At 37.6% G+C, this 16,116-nt stretch overlaps 7 protein-coding genes across 7 annotated transcripts; 4 read left to right on the top strand and 3 right to left on the bottom strand.

The window, feature by feature from the left end:
* Nucleotides 1-119: 119 nt before the first annotated feature.
* On the bottom strand, nucleotides 120-2,744 carry FDP41_008305 (uncharacterized protein; the record flags this gene model as incomplete). The annotated part of the gene is made up of 1 exon (XM_044712145.1): nucleotides 120-2,744. One exon carries the CDS (start codon nucleotides 2,742-2,744, stop codon nucleotides 120-122), a length of 2,625 nt encoding a protein of 874 aa, XP_044558314.1.
* Nucleotides 2,745-3,207: 463 nt separating this feature from the next.
* On the top strand, nucleotides 3,208-4,905 carry FDP41_008304 (uncharacterized protein; the record flags this gene model as incomplete). The annotated part of the gene is made up of 1 exon (XM_044712144.1): nucleotides 3,208-4,905. The coding sequence occupies one exon, from the start codon at nucleotides 3,208-3,210 to the stop codon at nucleotides 4,903-4,905; it is 1,698 nt and encodes a 565-aa protein (XP_044558313.1).
* An 823-nt stretch (nucleotides 4,906-5,728) lies between these two features.
* On the top strand, nucleotides 5,729-8,125 carry FDP41_008303 (uncharacterized protein; the record flags this gene model as incomplete). Its single annotated transcript, XM_044712143.1, has 1 exon — nucleotides 5,729-8,125. One exon carries the CDS (start codon nucleotides 5,729-5,731, stop codon nucleotides 8,123-8,125), a length of 2,397 nt encoding a protein of 798 aa, XP_044558312.1.
* A 166-nt stretch (nucleotides 8,126-8,291) lies between these two features.
* Nucleotides 8,292-10,034, top strand: FDP41_008302 (uncharacterized protein; the record flags this gene model as incomplete). The annotated part of the gene is made up of 1 exon (XM_044712142.1): nucleotides 8,292-10,034. The coding sequence occupies one exon, from the start codon at nucleotides 8,292-8,294 to the stop codon at nucleotides 10,032-10,034; it is 1,743 nt and encodes a 580-aa protein (XP_044558311.1).
* A 1,432-nt stretch (nucleotides 10,035-11,466) lies between these two features.
* Nucleotides 11,467-12,813, top strand: FDP41_008301 (uncharacterized protein; the record flags this gene model as incomplete). The annotated part of the gene is made up of 2 exons (XM_044712141.1): nucleotides 11,467-12,356; nucleotides 12,489-12,813. 2 exons carry the CDS (start codon nucleotides 11,467-11,469, stop codon nucleotides 12,811-12,813), a joined length of 1,215 nt encoding a protein of 404 aa, XP_044558310.1.
* A 90-nt stretch (nucleotides 12,814-12,903) lies between these two features.
* FDP41_008300 (uncharacterized protein) lies at nucleotides 12,904-14,079 on the bottom strand (the record flags this gene model as incomplete). Its single annotated transcript, XM_044712140.1, has 1 exon — nucleotides 12,904-14,079. One exon carries the CDS (start codon nucleotides 14,077-14,079, stop codon nucleotides 12,904-12,906), a length of 1,176 nt encoding a protein of 391 aa, XP_044558309.1.
* A 325-nt stretch (nucleotides 14,080-14,404) lies between these two features.
* On the bottom strand, nucleotides 14,405-15,901 carry FDP41_008299 (uncharacterized protein; the record flags this gene model as incomplete). The annotated part of the gene is made up of 1 exon (XM_044712137.1): nucleotides 14,405-15,901. The coding sequence occupies one exon, from the start codon at nucleotides 15,899-15,901 to the stop codon at nucleotides 14,405-14,407; it is 1,497 nt and encodes a 498-aa protein (XP_044558308.1).
* Between the last annotated feature and the right edge of the window lie 215 nt (nucleotides 15,902-16,116).

Here is a 16,116-nt window from a genome sequence, read left to right as displayed (position 1 = left end):
CCCAGTTCACTTTGATTGTCCAAGCTGGACGTGAAAAGAACTTGTTCGACAAACTTGTCTGATGATATTATTGAGGATCACAAAAGTTTCGGTAGAAAGAGAAATACAACTCACACATTTTATTCAAAAGAAGCGAGTGATTTTGCCAAGTTTTGAGCTGGTGTGTTGTTGTTGAAATGATCAGCATTACCACTTTCTTTTGGCTTATCCAAATCATAATCAACCAAATCGACAAATGTCTTGATATACTCATCAATATTTTCCTCTTGTTTTCGTTCCTTAATCAGACGAGCAGCGCCTGCCAATCTACTCTTGTACTTGATAATGTCACTTGGTGATAACTTGAAACCACCCACCTCGAACATTTGTCGCAAATAATCACGTGCTTTTTCAACATAACCTTCATCGACGAGCTTGAACACCATGTGCTTGAAAGCTTGATATGTGGGTATTATTCCTTTTTCTTTCATTTCATCAAAGAGAGCCATTGCTTTTTCTGTTCGTTTTGTCCTACAATACATCCTCACTAAAAGTGCATAGGAAATGCTGTCTGGTACGAGTTGATTTTCTTGGAAAGTTTTTGCGAAGAATTCTTCTGCTCTATTGATTCTGGCCGCATTTGTAAAAACTCCAAACAATGCATTGAGTGTATAATTGGTGATTGGTAAATTACTTTCTTTCATCTTTTCAAAAACAGCTAAGGCATCAACAATATTTTGATTTTGTTCCTTTGTGAGATTGTTATTTCCTTTCACTTGTTGTGCCGTACTGTAGCAACTTAGGACTGAATTGTAGGTGTGTTCCGTTGGTTTAATGCCACAGTCTTTCATCTTTTTCAAAACTTTTTTCATTCTGGAGACGTCTCCATCATCTGCACATGCATTAATCAATGAATTGATGGTATAAATATCAGGCTTAAAACCTTGTAGTTCCATTCTATCGGCAATTTCAAATGCTTTGTGACGAAGATCTTTTCGTTTCGAGAATGCCTTAATGAGAGAATTGAAAGTGGCCTCTGATGGCTCAGCCATCATTTGTTCTTCCAACCTTCTAAAGAGCATCATAGCTTTCTCAGCTTGGCCTTTAATGGCACATGCATCAATCATTACAGTGATGGTGACTTCATCGTGTGGAACACCATACACAATTCCCATAGCCATGTAATGATTCCAAGCTCTTTCCACATCGCCCGTCTCGATGCATCCTTTAATGAGGTCTGTATGAAGAACTGTATCTGTTGGGAGATTATGAGAACGCATCACCTCTACCATTTGGAAGGCCTCATCGATCTTTCCTGCCTTGATCATGGCATGAACCACAATACTATAGGAGACAACATTGGGGCTAATTTGATACTCTTGTTGCATTTCTCGAAGGTATCCATATGCCTTTTTGTATTCTCCTTTTGCAGCACATGCTTGCATGATGGCAGCAAATGTATACTCTGATGGAATCAAATAGAGTGTATCGTCATGCACATAATCGTTCAATAGGGAAGCTTTTCGTTTCTGTATGATTGCTTCGAGTTCCGCTTTGGAAGGTCCCAAACTTTTCAATTTTTCAAAAGTTTTTTCCGCTAATTCCAGTTGGCCCTGGATGGCTTGACATCGAATGAGATAATTAAAGTTTTTGATAGTGAGTGGCTTTGACTTGAAAAACAGTTCTGGATCTGTTTCTTCGGATAACATTTTCAATTTTTCAAGTTGTAAAAAGGTACTGGTTGGAGTCAACAGTGTATTTGTTAACTTGGTAAAACCAGGGTCATCTTGAAAATAAATATCAAATAATCCTTCAGGTGTTTCTTGGAATCGCAATCTGTTTCGGATATTCTCAGGAACAATTTTTCCTTCCTTCCAAAGTTTGATTAATCTTGGAGATTTGAATGGAACAAGTGTCTCTGGCTTGTCCGTATCAAATTTGTGTGTATCGAGCGTTCTTTCTACAATTTGTGTGGATGTTAAAGATTGCGAATTTTTCTTTGAAAATCTCTCTTGGAGAGTCTGATTTGGTGCTTCCATCAATGAGAGATGCTGTCTATCTTTGTGTGTTGAAGATGATGATACTTCAGTTTTTCCACTATCATCGGGTCGCTTTGTGGATTCAAGTTTTTCTTTGATAATTTGTTCATCCCTCGCTTTACTTGTGGTAACAGCCTTCTTCTTTTTCTTCTTCAGAGTTACCGGTTCTGTCTTGTCCTTTGCTACAAGCTCACCCATAGCCAATTCCAGAGTCTCACGTTGTTGTGGGGTAATGTGTGTTGGCACTGATGTTAATCCCAAATGTTTCTTGAGTTTTTCCTTATTCGATAAATCTCCCAAGTTTTTCAATTCGTTTTCTTCATGCTCACGATCGAGTGTAATGATCGGAGTGTTTTTTCGTTCATAGACTTTCTTCGGAGCAGAAGCAATAACGGGTGAGGAAGATTTTTTGATTTTTGTTGCTTGTTTTGTTGTTCTTGTTTCTGATGATGGTGAGAGAGCTGAATCATAGAGTCCTCCACCGCCGTTGCTTGATGTTGATTCATTCAATAATAAATTCCGATGAAACTTCTTGGTCAGATACAAACCCAAATGATAACCGTTATCCAACCTCAAATTATTGTTGTTTGTTGTTAATGAGTTAAATTTCGTCGCTGCAATTCTTGATCCAACCACGCTGTAAAACCAAACTTTGTTGGCTGATGAAATGAGAACGACCGAAGAAGAGGATGATGACGTTGAGCCAAAGAGTGAATGTTTCAGCATTTTTTTGAAGTTGGAAAAGGAATGCATGATTGAAAGACAAGGGATATGGAATGAGAATTGTTGAACAACAACGCGTTCATGATTTGGTTCAGATCATCATTTAGGGTCATACAAACATAATGAGCAAAGAGAGAGAACGATATTCTTATTAACAGTTCTCATTGCCTTTCCAATTGAATAGAAATAGAAGTCATTTTGTGCACCTCTGCTTTCATATTTATTCAATCCGTTTAGACTCTTGGATCACCGTGTTGTTCCAATTTAGACAACTCAAAAAAAAGCTGATTCGGCGCAGACAAACACAACAGACACGCATTGTTCATTCCTGCAACAACAGCGAGGATAACGGACCTACGTACGAGAGAATCTAACAGAATCCAATATAGCCGCCTTCTATCTCTCTCTCTCTCCGCAATCAATTTCCTTTTTGAACATAAATATCCTCTCTCTCCATCCAAAAAAAATGCAAGATCAAGACTTGGCATCTGACAGCAACCCATCACACAACAATGGCAGCGAGTCGACACAAACCACCTCTCAAACCTCAAACACGAATGCCGACACGCATTCTACTTCCTCCTCTCATGCATTAATTCCCACAAAAAACCCTCAAACTCTCTCCGCAAACGACCAAAAAATCTCAAATTCGGAATTTGCAACCAATGCCACCACCACCAACTCCGCCACTAAGAACAATAATGCTTCAACTTCTCTCAAATCCCAGTTACACACACTGAGTTCACCCAATGCTCAACAAAACAACAAAAACAAACAACGCTCTCGTCCTTCTCTCATAAAAATCTCAAAAAACAAAGTGAGCATTCAAACATGTTGCGGAATTCTTGAATTGACTTGGATGAAAGTATTAGCAGTGTTGGGAATGATTGTTTGTGCCTTTTCTTTTTTTGTTCTTTTGGCATTACTTATTTATGGACAAAATTCAAGTGCCAAACAAGATATTGCCATTTTGGTAGCTCGTAGTAATTTAATGTTGTATCAAGCATGGATCGATGCCTACACACTCGTTGCTGCCTATTCACGAAATGCATCGTACATGTGGTATTATTACGAATATCAGGATGATGTGAAAAATTTAACCAACTATTTGTACGAAGTGGTTCCAAAAGATACTTACAATGTGTCAGAGGCAACAAGAGTGACAAGAAATCTGGAAATCTCGAATGATATTGCTGCCAAACTCATTTCGAATGGGAATTTCACACAGGCAGTGAGTTTTTTGACTTCCGATCGATTCCTTTCAGAACGAGCTTCTTATGGAGAATTACAAGATTCATTGTTGCTCTATGTGTTGAATTCACAGAAACAGGCCATTGAATCGAGTGAAATTGCGACACTCACGTCATTGATTTATCTTTCAGTGGCTCTTGCCATTACATTGCCAAGTGTGGTCTTTATTTTAGGATTTGCCATTAATCGAGATGGAATTTATCAGAAACGTTTGCAACGAGCGAGAGCCATCGAATTGCAAGATACAATGAATAATCCAAAATTGAGAGCTCTATTCAAGAAACATTGTATGAAGGAATTGAATCAAGAAAATTTCGACTTTTTGGAACAAGTGGATGTCTATAAGAAATTGTGTGAACATTTGTTTGAATTGGTGCATTCAGAAGATGATAGTTCGACCAATTCAGGAGATACGAGTTTACATTCACCACCTCATGGTGTCACCAATCAAGACCATCATTCATCGATTGTATTGCAAGTTCCAAATCTCCCCAACACTATGACTGCAAGTAGTTCATTGAGCGGTTTGGAAACCTCTAAAAAGCGTCAACAATCCTTTTCTTCAGCTACTGATTTAGGAAATGAAGTGGAACTTATGGAAGCAAGAAAATACACACTCGTGAAAGATATTTACAACACCTTCCTTGATGTGAATGGAATGAAATCGTTAAATATTACAAAAAGTTCAGCAGATGTCATTAAGAATGCTTTGGAACAATACGAAAATAAGACCATCCATTCCTTAAGTGATACCTTATTTGACAAATTAGAGAGAGATATTTCCATTACCTTATTGGATTCTCATTTCAGATTCAAGCAAAGTATGGACTTTTTGAAGGAAATGAAAATTAAAAAGATTCACGACTTGAAGACGAATCGAAATGAAAAGTCCCTTGATCAAGAGAAGAAGTAAATATCATAATATTCACTCCAGAGATTGTGGATTTTCACAACAAAATTTTGAACATCTCACGACGAGAACCGTTTGAGAGTCTCTGTGTATTCGTCATCCAAATTTATTGTCGATAAGAAAACATTGAAAAATAATAAAACCTAAGAAGGCACTCATTAAGCTATAAAAACAAAAAATTCACTTTCCTCCTTCTTTCACCACAAATTGGAACAAGTTGGTCTTCATATTTTCTCAAAGAGATCTCTTCCTTAAAACACTTTTCACTCCAAGAGGTCAAGTGTTTCTTCATCCCAGAGTGATGTACTATCAGCTCTCGCACTCCGTCTTTTTCTAGCGTTCGACCAATCAAACCCTTAGCTGTTGACATCTGAATCATTTTCATGGTGATACGATAATCATTGATTGTTTTGGTCTATTGGTACAAATAGGAAAGTTCCATAAATGGTCTCCCTCAACAGTTTCATTCTCCTTAATTACCGTCTCTCTAATTGAAAACTCCAACGCCATGAAATCAAACAAGAAGAAGAGAAAAACTTTAATCATTCAACACAGCACACTTGTGACAACAAACTACTCTCTCTGGTTGTTATTTCTCACCCCATAAATAATTCACCTATTCAATATATTAAACTCCGAGAATAATAGTTGAAGTTTTTATATATATATAAACACAGGAGATTTGCCAGATCTTTTGCTGCAATTGATTGAAGAATTTCTCATTGGAATATTTAAACTTTGAATTGCACCGTTGCTAGCGGTGACTTTTTCAAACAAATCCACCAAAACAACAACACTTTCAAACGTTTGAACACAACACCTTGAGATGAAGGTCACAACAACAACAACACCACCCGATGTGGCCACAACGAGTATGGACCATCAAAACGATGATGACAAACCTCTTCATCCTCTTCACCAAAAGCATCCATCATCAAATCTTCTTGTTCATCGTTCATTCATGATCATTTCCAACAACAAGAACGATCGTGATCATCACGAGGAGAAGGAGCCATCCACAGACTGGACCATCCAATCATCTTCCGATGATCCGTGCTCCGTTCGCAGATCACATCGACGTTCTGAATCGTTCTCATCACCACTCTCTCCGGATCAGAGTCCTCCCAAATCAGACTTCCAAATCATTGATCATCATTCTGTGATTGGTGACCATCACCAACTACCACAACAAGAGCAATGGAAGCAACAACGGGAACAAGAACAACTTTGCAAGGGTGATTTGAATTTCTCCTTGTCTTCTTCCTCGTCGTCGATGTCAACTTCGGATTTGAGTTCTCCTTCCTTGTTATCGATTCTTGGAGAATGGATGAAGAAGAACACTCACATTGGCGGTGCTGGTAGTCACAACAACGCCACTACTACTGCTACTACTGGAACGAATACCTTTGCTGTTTCTGGTGAGGAGGAAGAGGAAGAGGAGGAATGGATGATGAAACTTTCAACAAGATCATTTGGTGGTGGCGATGAAAAACAAAATTCGAATTCTTCAAATTCGTGTTCTTCACCTTTTGAAAGTCAAACATTTTCCATTGAAACGGAAGAAAGTATTGAATATGAAGAAGAAGAATTACCACTTGGATCAGAGGATCTTGATCACGAAGAGAATCAAGAAGAAATCTCCTCTCGAGAGATGGTGACTTGTTTTAGAGAAGATTCTCTTCAATCCATTAAGAAAGAAGTACAATCAACAAGAAGGATAGAGAAGAGAAGAACTGTGGAAAGAATATTCAGAGATGATCCATGCGGAAATGTGGTGGAGGAGAGTGAAGAATTGTTGAGAAGTGGGTTTTCTAAATTTGGAAGTCTATTGAGGCTTCTCAAAGAATTGATGTATGAAGCAAAAGAACAATTGATGCATGAATGGGATGAGAATGGAAGATACTTGTTCAACTATTATTATCAGCAATTGGCATCTTCAAGTGAAGAAGAATTGAATCCAAGTCACTTGTCAAAACTCTTTCGTGCTGTCACCCCTCAAACCATTCAACCATTGATCTTTGGTTTGGTGAATATAACAAATCGATTATTGTCACTCAAAACCACTGCCATCACAAACAACTCTCATGATCTCTCCATTCTGTCCAATAGTTCCAACAAATTTCACACAAACAATCCACACAGCTTTGCACTCGTTCGACAAAAACGACATCACATTAAGGAACTTCCTCGTGAAATTCTCGAAAATATCTTTAGCTTTTTATTTCAGAAAGGTGGAATTTCAAACAAATTCTCTTCCACGTCCATGAACTCTTTGTGTGAAGAGGATTTCTTATCACCATTCGCACGGGCCAATATTTTCAGTGTTTTACTCACATGTCGTGAATGGTATGAAGTCGTGACAGAATCTACTCAATTCTGGAGAGAGAGAGTCATTCGATTGAGTTTTCATTTGAAACGAAAAGAATCTCATGACATGAATTCTGCCTCCTTACTTTTTGAAAACGGAACAACCTTTAGATTACAATCTTCTCAACAACAATTTCAAAAATCGCAACAATGTCAAAAACCTCAACAACCACAAGAAATTCAAAAATCACGTCGAAAAGTAACCTTCGCCTTATCACCTTCCACTTTGAATCATGGAAATCACTTGGAATCAAGTTTTGTAAATTCACCACCAAATTCAATAATGAGAAAAGTTCACATGATGACTTGCAATCCACATCAGCAGGATCCTCCACTCACTCACATTTCTGTCCATTCCCAAAAGAAGGCATTATTAGACGAAACACTTCTCGATCTTGACTTGAAAATGAAACGTTTCCATACAGATCATCCTAAACGTGCCAAACAATTCTACTTTTTCTATTGGCTTTCACTATTAAGACAAGTTCAAGAACAACAAGCAAGAAAACATGAAAATTCCATCCTTCAAGTGTCCTCTCTCTTTCATGACGAAGACGACGACGACATTGAGACCACCGCCACTGCACAAGTATCTTCACAACAACAAGCATCGGGTGGTGTCTTGACAACAACGAATCGAATGATGATGCATCATCAGAGAAATGCATTTCTCTCTTCACGATTAAGATTTCAAAATGGTGTGGAAATTGTATTTGTGTTGATTGTGGGATTGTTTTTCGTTTGGCAATGGTTGGGATTGTTGGTGTTTGGTGGAATTTTCTCAAAATCCAATTCGAGGAGTGGACGAGGAGGAAATAAGATTGTGAGCTCTCATAAGAGGCGACTCATTCACTGAATAACAATCATCTTATTGATTAATGGTGGTGACCCCAAAGTTTGATGACACGATGGAACTTTTGAATAAAAAGCGACAAGTGACCTCCTCTTGTTTCTTCTTCACATCATTATCACCGAGTGAAAGTGTGTCACTCTGAAAGTTTTCATCATCCTTCTAAAAAAAAATGAGTCAACAACACAGAGAGGAAGTGAGAAAGGCTTTTTTCTCATCCGAATCATCATCATTTTCGGTTTTATCTGGTGGTGATGAAAACAACAACAACAACAACAGGAATCACTCACTGGCATCGGATAGAGTGAATGACCATGATTTTGGAACCTCCTCAGGAGCAAGAAGAATTGCTGTAAGTTCCCGATGGCTGGATGAGACTGTATCATCTTCGGGAAATTCTTCTCCGGTAGGCTCACCAGTGATCAATCATATGGTTGTGGTGGATGAGCTTCATGATGTCAAAGTAGAGGTCTTGGAGGCTGGTTTGCATAGCAGAAACGCATCGTCTTCGTTTGACTCGAAAATTGATGAGCAGTTTGGGAAGATTGAGAGGAAGAAGCAAAAGATTACTGTTGTGTCATGGAGTGCGACCAATGATTGGTGTTCTACGGTCTACAATGATGATGATAATGATGATGATGACAGTGATGAAGATGAGGATGAGCGAATGGATGACCAACGACATGAAAAGGTCAATAGACGAAAGAGATCGACTCTTCAGAAATTGGGCGAAATGGCCCCAGATTTGATATTGCTGCAAGATTTGAATTATGAGCAAACCATAAAAGCAATGAAATATTTGACAAAAGCCGAAGAACACTTGCATGATGATTACGACGAAAATGAAGACTTGGAGCCTCCTGTGTATAAATGGTTTTGCTGTGGTCACAAACACACTTCAGAACCAATCAAGGTTTCCAAGTCTTATCATTCAGATGATGATGAAGAAATTCCTACCTCCTTTGTATCTCCACTGGCGACAGGTGGCAACCATTCTATCATTTCTACCCTATTGAAAAATGATGTGAAGAAAAAAATTGAGACAGATCAAGACCCCGATGATTTGGTCCATGAGTATTTACCAATTATTTATAATTCAGAGACGTTGAAGTGTGTAGACTGTGGCGCATTTTGGTACAGCAAAACACCGCAAGAGCCAGGCTCCAAGTCATGGGACAGTATTGTACCTCGTTTTTGTAATTGGGGTGCTTTCATTTTTAAACCCTACGATGAAGAGGATGACCACATTGATTTGCTTGTATTTAATACACATTGGGATCAAGGAGTGGAAGCAAGAAGATATGCCTCCATACTATTGAGACAAGAGGTGCTTAATCGAATGTCCCTCTATAATTCCATTACAAATAGAACGACTTTTATCCCTACCATCATTGGTGGAAATTTGAATAGTTTACCAAAATCAAATGCTTTAAGCATTTTGGTTCAAGGTCAAGATTTGGGTGCTCACAACAGTGACGTTAATTTATTGGCAGATAGTGACGATGACGATGATGATGAAGAGGAGGGGAATGAAAAAATTGATAAGAAAAGTCTCATCATTCCATGCCAGAGACAATTGTTGCCTCCACAAGCACAAACATCCACACAAAAATCTACCAAAACGGAGCAAGTGACTGACAGCAGCAGTAGTAACGAGGACAAGGATGTCGTCAAGACGACAGAAGAAGAGAGTGACGACGAAGAGAGTGATGCTTCCTCAGAATCGTACTCAGGAACGTGGTATCATAACCTTAATTTACAACCAACATTTGTTGATTTTGAAACAAACACATTCGAAACGGTGGACTACCTTTTCGTTTCTCCATGTGTGAAAACTGTGAATTTGCAAGTACTTGATGCAGATTTAAGCTATGGAGAAACACACAAACCAATCGTAGCCGTATTGGAAATGTGACAGAATTAAGTCCAATTCGATATATTCAACACCACTTTTCTTTTTTGTATTTATTCGCATCGTCAAATGAATTTATTTTGATCGTCATCAATTCTCCAAAAGCCTTTCATTTCTCCAAATTCTTTTAACCAAATCCGAACGCATAGGTTATGTAAAGTGGTCAAGTATATCATCATCATTTAAGGGTTAAAAAAAATTCAATCAACTCTATGAACTCTTAATGATAGATACTCTTCTTTCTCAGAGACCGAACAACAAACACCAGGAAATCATTACCTTGCAAAGGTGGCCAAATATTTGAGCAAAACGGACCGTTTTGAAACTGCTTTTGGTTCTGAAGTCACTAAATGGAATATCGATTAGTCTGTGTTTCTTAATACCAATAAACTATTACAAGAAAACGAGTTGGATGATGATTCATTGAGAAAGAATGTCATTAAATTGGGGAAATTATTAGCAAAGAAAAGAATAGGTATTGGAGTTGAAAAATCATTTCCAGAAAAGAAAGCAATTCAACTACTGGACCAAAACCAGTAGAAGCTCTGGAGCTCATTGTTTACAAAGTGTTCGAAAAGCTCAACTTGTGTCCTGATGTCCATTTCATATGCAAAGATGAAAAAGATTTATTGATCGGTGCCCTTAATGTCGGTCAAGAGGAAAATTTTCAAATATTCGAAACAACAAAACAACTGAACAGTGACTTGAGAAAACTTATGGACTCAGCGTATATCATCATGAATATTTGAATGAATACATTGTTAATATTTTGAATGAATTCTTTTTGATTTCTACTTTCCATCTTGTTGTAATGAGATCATTCTCTTCAGTCTATCCTTTTTTGTCAAAGTTCATCTCAACGTGCATCAATTCTCACAAAGCATAATATATAGCGTATTAGTATTATACGAATCATGCACGATCTCACAAGTAAGACAAAAAAAAACATTCACATAGTGATGGAAAGGACAGATCTCCAAACAACTTCAATATCGATCAACCACCACGTGTTGCATCAAAGATTGAAATGCATGCAATTAGTACTACTCAGAATATGGAGTCATTCCCTGATGATGAATAAGTGTGTGGAAAACCTTTGGAACAACTCGTTCCTATTTAATATCCAACATGAAAGAACTTGGTGAGACATTCTGCCAATTTTGTTGTTGGTGAGAACAATGACAATAACCATAATGACAACCACCACCACCAACAAGAATTTGAATCTCTCCATAAGATACAACGACAACAGACTGGAACGAATCACAAAATATGTAGATGCTGCTTCTACTCCCAATTTCTCATTCGCCTCCAATGAGCTCATTGCAATCTGTAAGCAATCAATACGCTGTGTTGCCAATCTCAAACCCAAATTACAAATTCACTTTCCAAATCCTAATCGATCATCGATTACAATCCAAATTACAAAAAAAAAATGAATCCTCGTGAGCCTTTGTACGACTCCTTTTCCGAAGAACCCATCGGAGAAGGAAACTCCAACAATGGAGCGGTTATGAATGGCTCATCTGCCAATCCATCAACTCATCAATATTATAGTTTTTCAGCAGATCAATTCTCTCCACCACAAAGAAAACGGATTGGACTTGGAACATTGGCCATTTTGTTCGGAATTTCATGTGTCATTATTTCAGCATTGATTGTATTGATTGTTGTGAGTGCTGTGTTGTATTGGGGTCCCGGTCAAAATAAGAAGATATTTCCAAATCCAGAGTACACACCAAGTAGTGATTATTTACATTTTATTGTTGTTGGTGATCAGGGAAGAGGAAATGATGAACAGAAGAAAGTGGCAGAAAGTATGGCTCGATATTGTAACTTTGAAAATGGAATGAATCCACAGAAATTGCCATGCCAATTCATTATTGGAACTGGAGACAATATTTATGACAATGGAGTGACAGATGTCAATGATGTCCAATTTAAAACAAAATTTGAAGATATTTATGTACAAGATAGTTTGAAGAATTTAGATTGGTATTTTGTTTTGGGTAATCATGATTATAGAACGAATCCTGAAGCTCAAATTTCGTATTCGCAAGTTAGCAAGAGATGGAAAATGCCAAAACAATTTTATAATTTTGAAAAGACTTCTACTGAAAACAAATTTAAAGTGTCATTTGTCATGCTTGATACAAATCCATTTGTGAACAAGTACTTTTCAGATTCAAGGGCCAATCAAACTGCATTGGTACAACAACGAGCGTTTAATAATGACCAAATCAAAATGGTAGAGAATATCTTGAGTGCCAATATGAACAAGAATGATTCATGGAATTTGGTTGTAGGACATCATCCATTGTATAGGTATGTGTTGTGACTGCAGTTGTGCATTTAATAATTTCGTTTGATTTATTGGTATTTTTTATTCCAATAATGGAATTGAAATGTGTGACAATTTCTTTTTTCACAAATGCAATGCCTACACATAATTTTTAGTGCTGGACAACATGGACCCACCACTCAAGAACTTGTCGACAATTTTGAACCACTTTTTACGAAATACAAGCTACCAATGTACTTGTGTGGACATGACCATTTGTTGAACTGGCTTTCAAATTCAGATAGTGCTTTCCCAACGCAATATGTCATTTCTGGAGGAGGAGCAGGAAATACACGGCCAATGATTTACAACAAGTACTCGTTGAATGATTTGAATGATTCTGGATTTTTCTCTGTTGAAGTGCAAGCTACTTTTATGTTTGTGAGAGCTTTTGATAAGTATGGAAGCGAGGTGTGGAAATTTAAAATCACGAGGCAATAAAAGGACGATCATATCCAGCATTCAATCCCTCACATTCCTTCTGCTATTTACAACTCTACCATTTTATTGAACTTGCGAAATCACAAACAATTAAAGAACCTTACTTTTCTTCTTCTTTTGGGAAGGACCAGTGAACTCAATATCAAGCCTGGATCCTTTTGGTTCTTCAGCTTCTTCGATGATTCTCTCGATAGTGACGGTGGCAGAGGGTGACAATACCTCCCAAACTGAAAACAAAAATTCAAATGTCATTAATGCCATATTCGTAAGACATGTAACAATGAGAAGGGACTCACTCCATTGCATCACAGTTGGAGTTGCAGGTTGAGTTGTCACGTTGGGGGCACTACTACTAATGGTAACAAATGCTCGCGAATAATGTCTCAAGAAAATTCCGACTTGAGTCCACAACACCACTCCCACAAAGGTGAAATCTCTCTTAAACTTGGAAAACCACAATGCAATCACTGAGGAGATGGTAACCATTGTGGCTGCCCATTGCTCTTCATTCAATAAATTGGCAACATAACCACACATGGAAACCAGTGACAGAACAGGATGAGAGAAATCAATATTAAACAAATAGAGAGTATCTTTTTGCTTGGAAAAGACATCACTAAATGGTTTGATGACATCATATTTGAGAACAAGGAGAAACGATGCCAACAATTCCATGGTTGCCCAAGCCAAGTAGAGTGTAAAAGGTAAACGAACCCACAATGGAAATTCATGAGCCAATTCCTTTCCATATCGAGTACGAATGGCACTCGAGTAAATGACGAACAAATTCATCCACAAGGACATGAAGATCAAATGTGAAAGGAAAATCTTATCAAAACAAAAAGCCAAGACCCAACAAACATTAAGAATGTTGGCAAGTAAAAACCATGGACCTACGACACGACCAATTCTCTCACTCTCGGCTCGTTTCGTATTAATGATTGAGAGGAAGCTAAAGAGAAAGAGCGCTGAATAAATCACAGCCCAAATACCAAATGTGAAATGTGAGGGAGTGAAAGCCGTGTCGTATTTGGCACTCACAGCCTCAATGGTTTTTGCATTTCCAACATAGGAAGTGAGAGCACTGTGAATGAGTCTTGAATACTGTTCAGAGGGAATGTATTGTGTGAAGAGGAGAAGTCCTTTCTGATCAACAATAAAGGTTCGAATGAAATTTGAGAGGGAACTCTCTGTGAAGAACAGGTTCACAGCGAATACTCCAAGTAGGGAAACGAAATTAATTGTGTTGATGAGGTGACCAATCATGATGATTCAATATGGGTAATATGGGTGAATAGATGGTCCAAATGATTTTGTTTTTGTACGAGTCAATGCATGCGAGTGGTGTGTGAGACAATAAAACTGCAGCAATCCCTTTGCAATGCGTTGTTTGACCGACAACTAAGCTTAATAGACAAATATGGATCATTACCAAATTCTGGCAAATTTTCAAAAATATTCAATTGCTTTCGTTTTAACATCTTCGAATTCTATAGAATATCTAATTCTGAAACCTTTCATTGTCAGCAAGCTTAGTTCATGTAAATACATTATATTTACCAATTCTTCACCTAAGTGACACATTACCTCATTAATAACCTTCAAAGTCATCGTCCAATCGTGGCATGGACTCAAGAATAACATCTAATTTTCCAAACTTGAGAAAGTAGTACAAGTCGTCTGTTCTTGAAAAAGTCATTTCGTTATATTCAACAATGGGAACTATTTGAAGTGAAATGGCTCCCAATAAGCATCTCCAAATGAAGGCATTTCCTAGTTGTGTAAGAAAGTCATTCTGTTCACGGAAGTCGTCGTCCTCATCGTCCAGAGTGGATCCTCCAAAAGCACTTGGTGATAAATCACCTTTGAGCCAAGGATACACACTTTCAATGTCCTTTCCGAGTATAACAGAAAAGTTTTCGAGTCCAACCTCAGTGATAGACATGGAAATTCGATCGCCCAAATTATAAAAGATATCCATGTCAATATCAACATTAGGATTAAAGTCACTGTATGGAAAGTCAATAATAAAAGTCATTTTCACAAAATCACAATTCCAATTCACAAAAGTTCCCTCCACTTGCATGCTTCGCCGAGTAATATTCATGGATTCGATGGTTTCGTCTTCTGTTTCCTCCTCAATACGCTTTGAAAGTCGAGTAAATTTAAAAGTGTCCTCAATGATTGACAAGTCGTTCACTAATGAATCAAGATCTTTCTTGTGATGTTCCAAATAATTAGCTGTGGTCTTGTATGCATCTACTTGATTCAGAAAATAAGCAAAAAGTTCAATTCTTTGTATTGTGGTCATTAAAATATTACTCGAATAGGTTTGAATAAGATGAAAGAGAGCCTCTCTATCCAATTGTTTTGTTGTCAGCGTCATTGAAGTCGTGGTGTGAGTATTTTCTTCATGAGCTTGATCATCATCGTCAAGCATTAATCCTTCATCCGTGTGACGATCGTCTGAATTCAGTTCCATTGCATTGTTAGTAATAGCATTATCATCAACGGCGGTGGACATCTTGGCTCTGACATGACGAACGCTCAGTGCCAATGCTTCATCCCTCTTCAAATGTTTATACAAGGTCTGAAAAGTGGCATGATCTTTTCGTGTTTGTTCATTCGACATGAATACTTGTCCAAATTCAATTCTTTCAAGGAGCTTTTTAATGGCACTACTCGACGACGATGAATAATCTCGATACAATAACATCTCCCAAATTGATTTTTCTTCTTCCGAATCATGTACACTATCATGATTGGAATTTCTACCAATAAATCCATCCTCCTCTCTTTCTCCATGATTCATAAACCACAACAAGGAATGATGATTATTTCTTTCCGCAATGGAAGGATACAAAGTACATGCCCAGCCTTTACAAATATACGGCACCAAAGTAAAAGTTGTTTCAAAATCCAGGAATAATAAAATTCTCTTCGCGATGGCTCGTATGGATGATGAAGGACTCGGAGAGAATAAAATCTTGCATGAATGATTCACTGATTCATGGATGGAATGTTGTTGATGCTGATCACCATCAATTTCAGAGCAGATCATAATGTTGTGAGAGGCTTCGGAAATCATTTGAATTTCGGATGCCATATTCCCTTCAATATCTTGTTCTTATTTTTTTGTAATAATTTTTTAAATCGATTTCATATATGACTTTTGTTATTAATTTCATTCAAGAGTGAAATTCATGAATTCAAAAGTAAGCTGATGATCATTGTGAATCTCTCTTTCATATCCTCATGATTTCAAGTCTTCCATCTCTCAGTTCCAGCTCCAACAAGAAACAA

Source organism: Naegleria fowleri (assembly GCF_008403515.1).
Source record: "Naegleria fowleri strain ATCC 30894 chromosome Unknown tig60, whole genome shotgun sequence".
Lineage (NCBI taxonomy): Eukaryota > Heterolobosea > Eutetramitea > Acrasida > Naegleriidae > Naegleria > Naegleria fowleri.
Note: the sequence above shows the minus strand (reverse complement) of the source record. Positions and strands in the feature narration are given on the sequence as shown.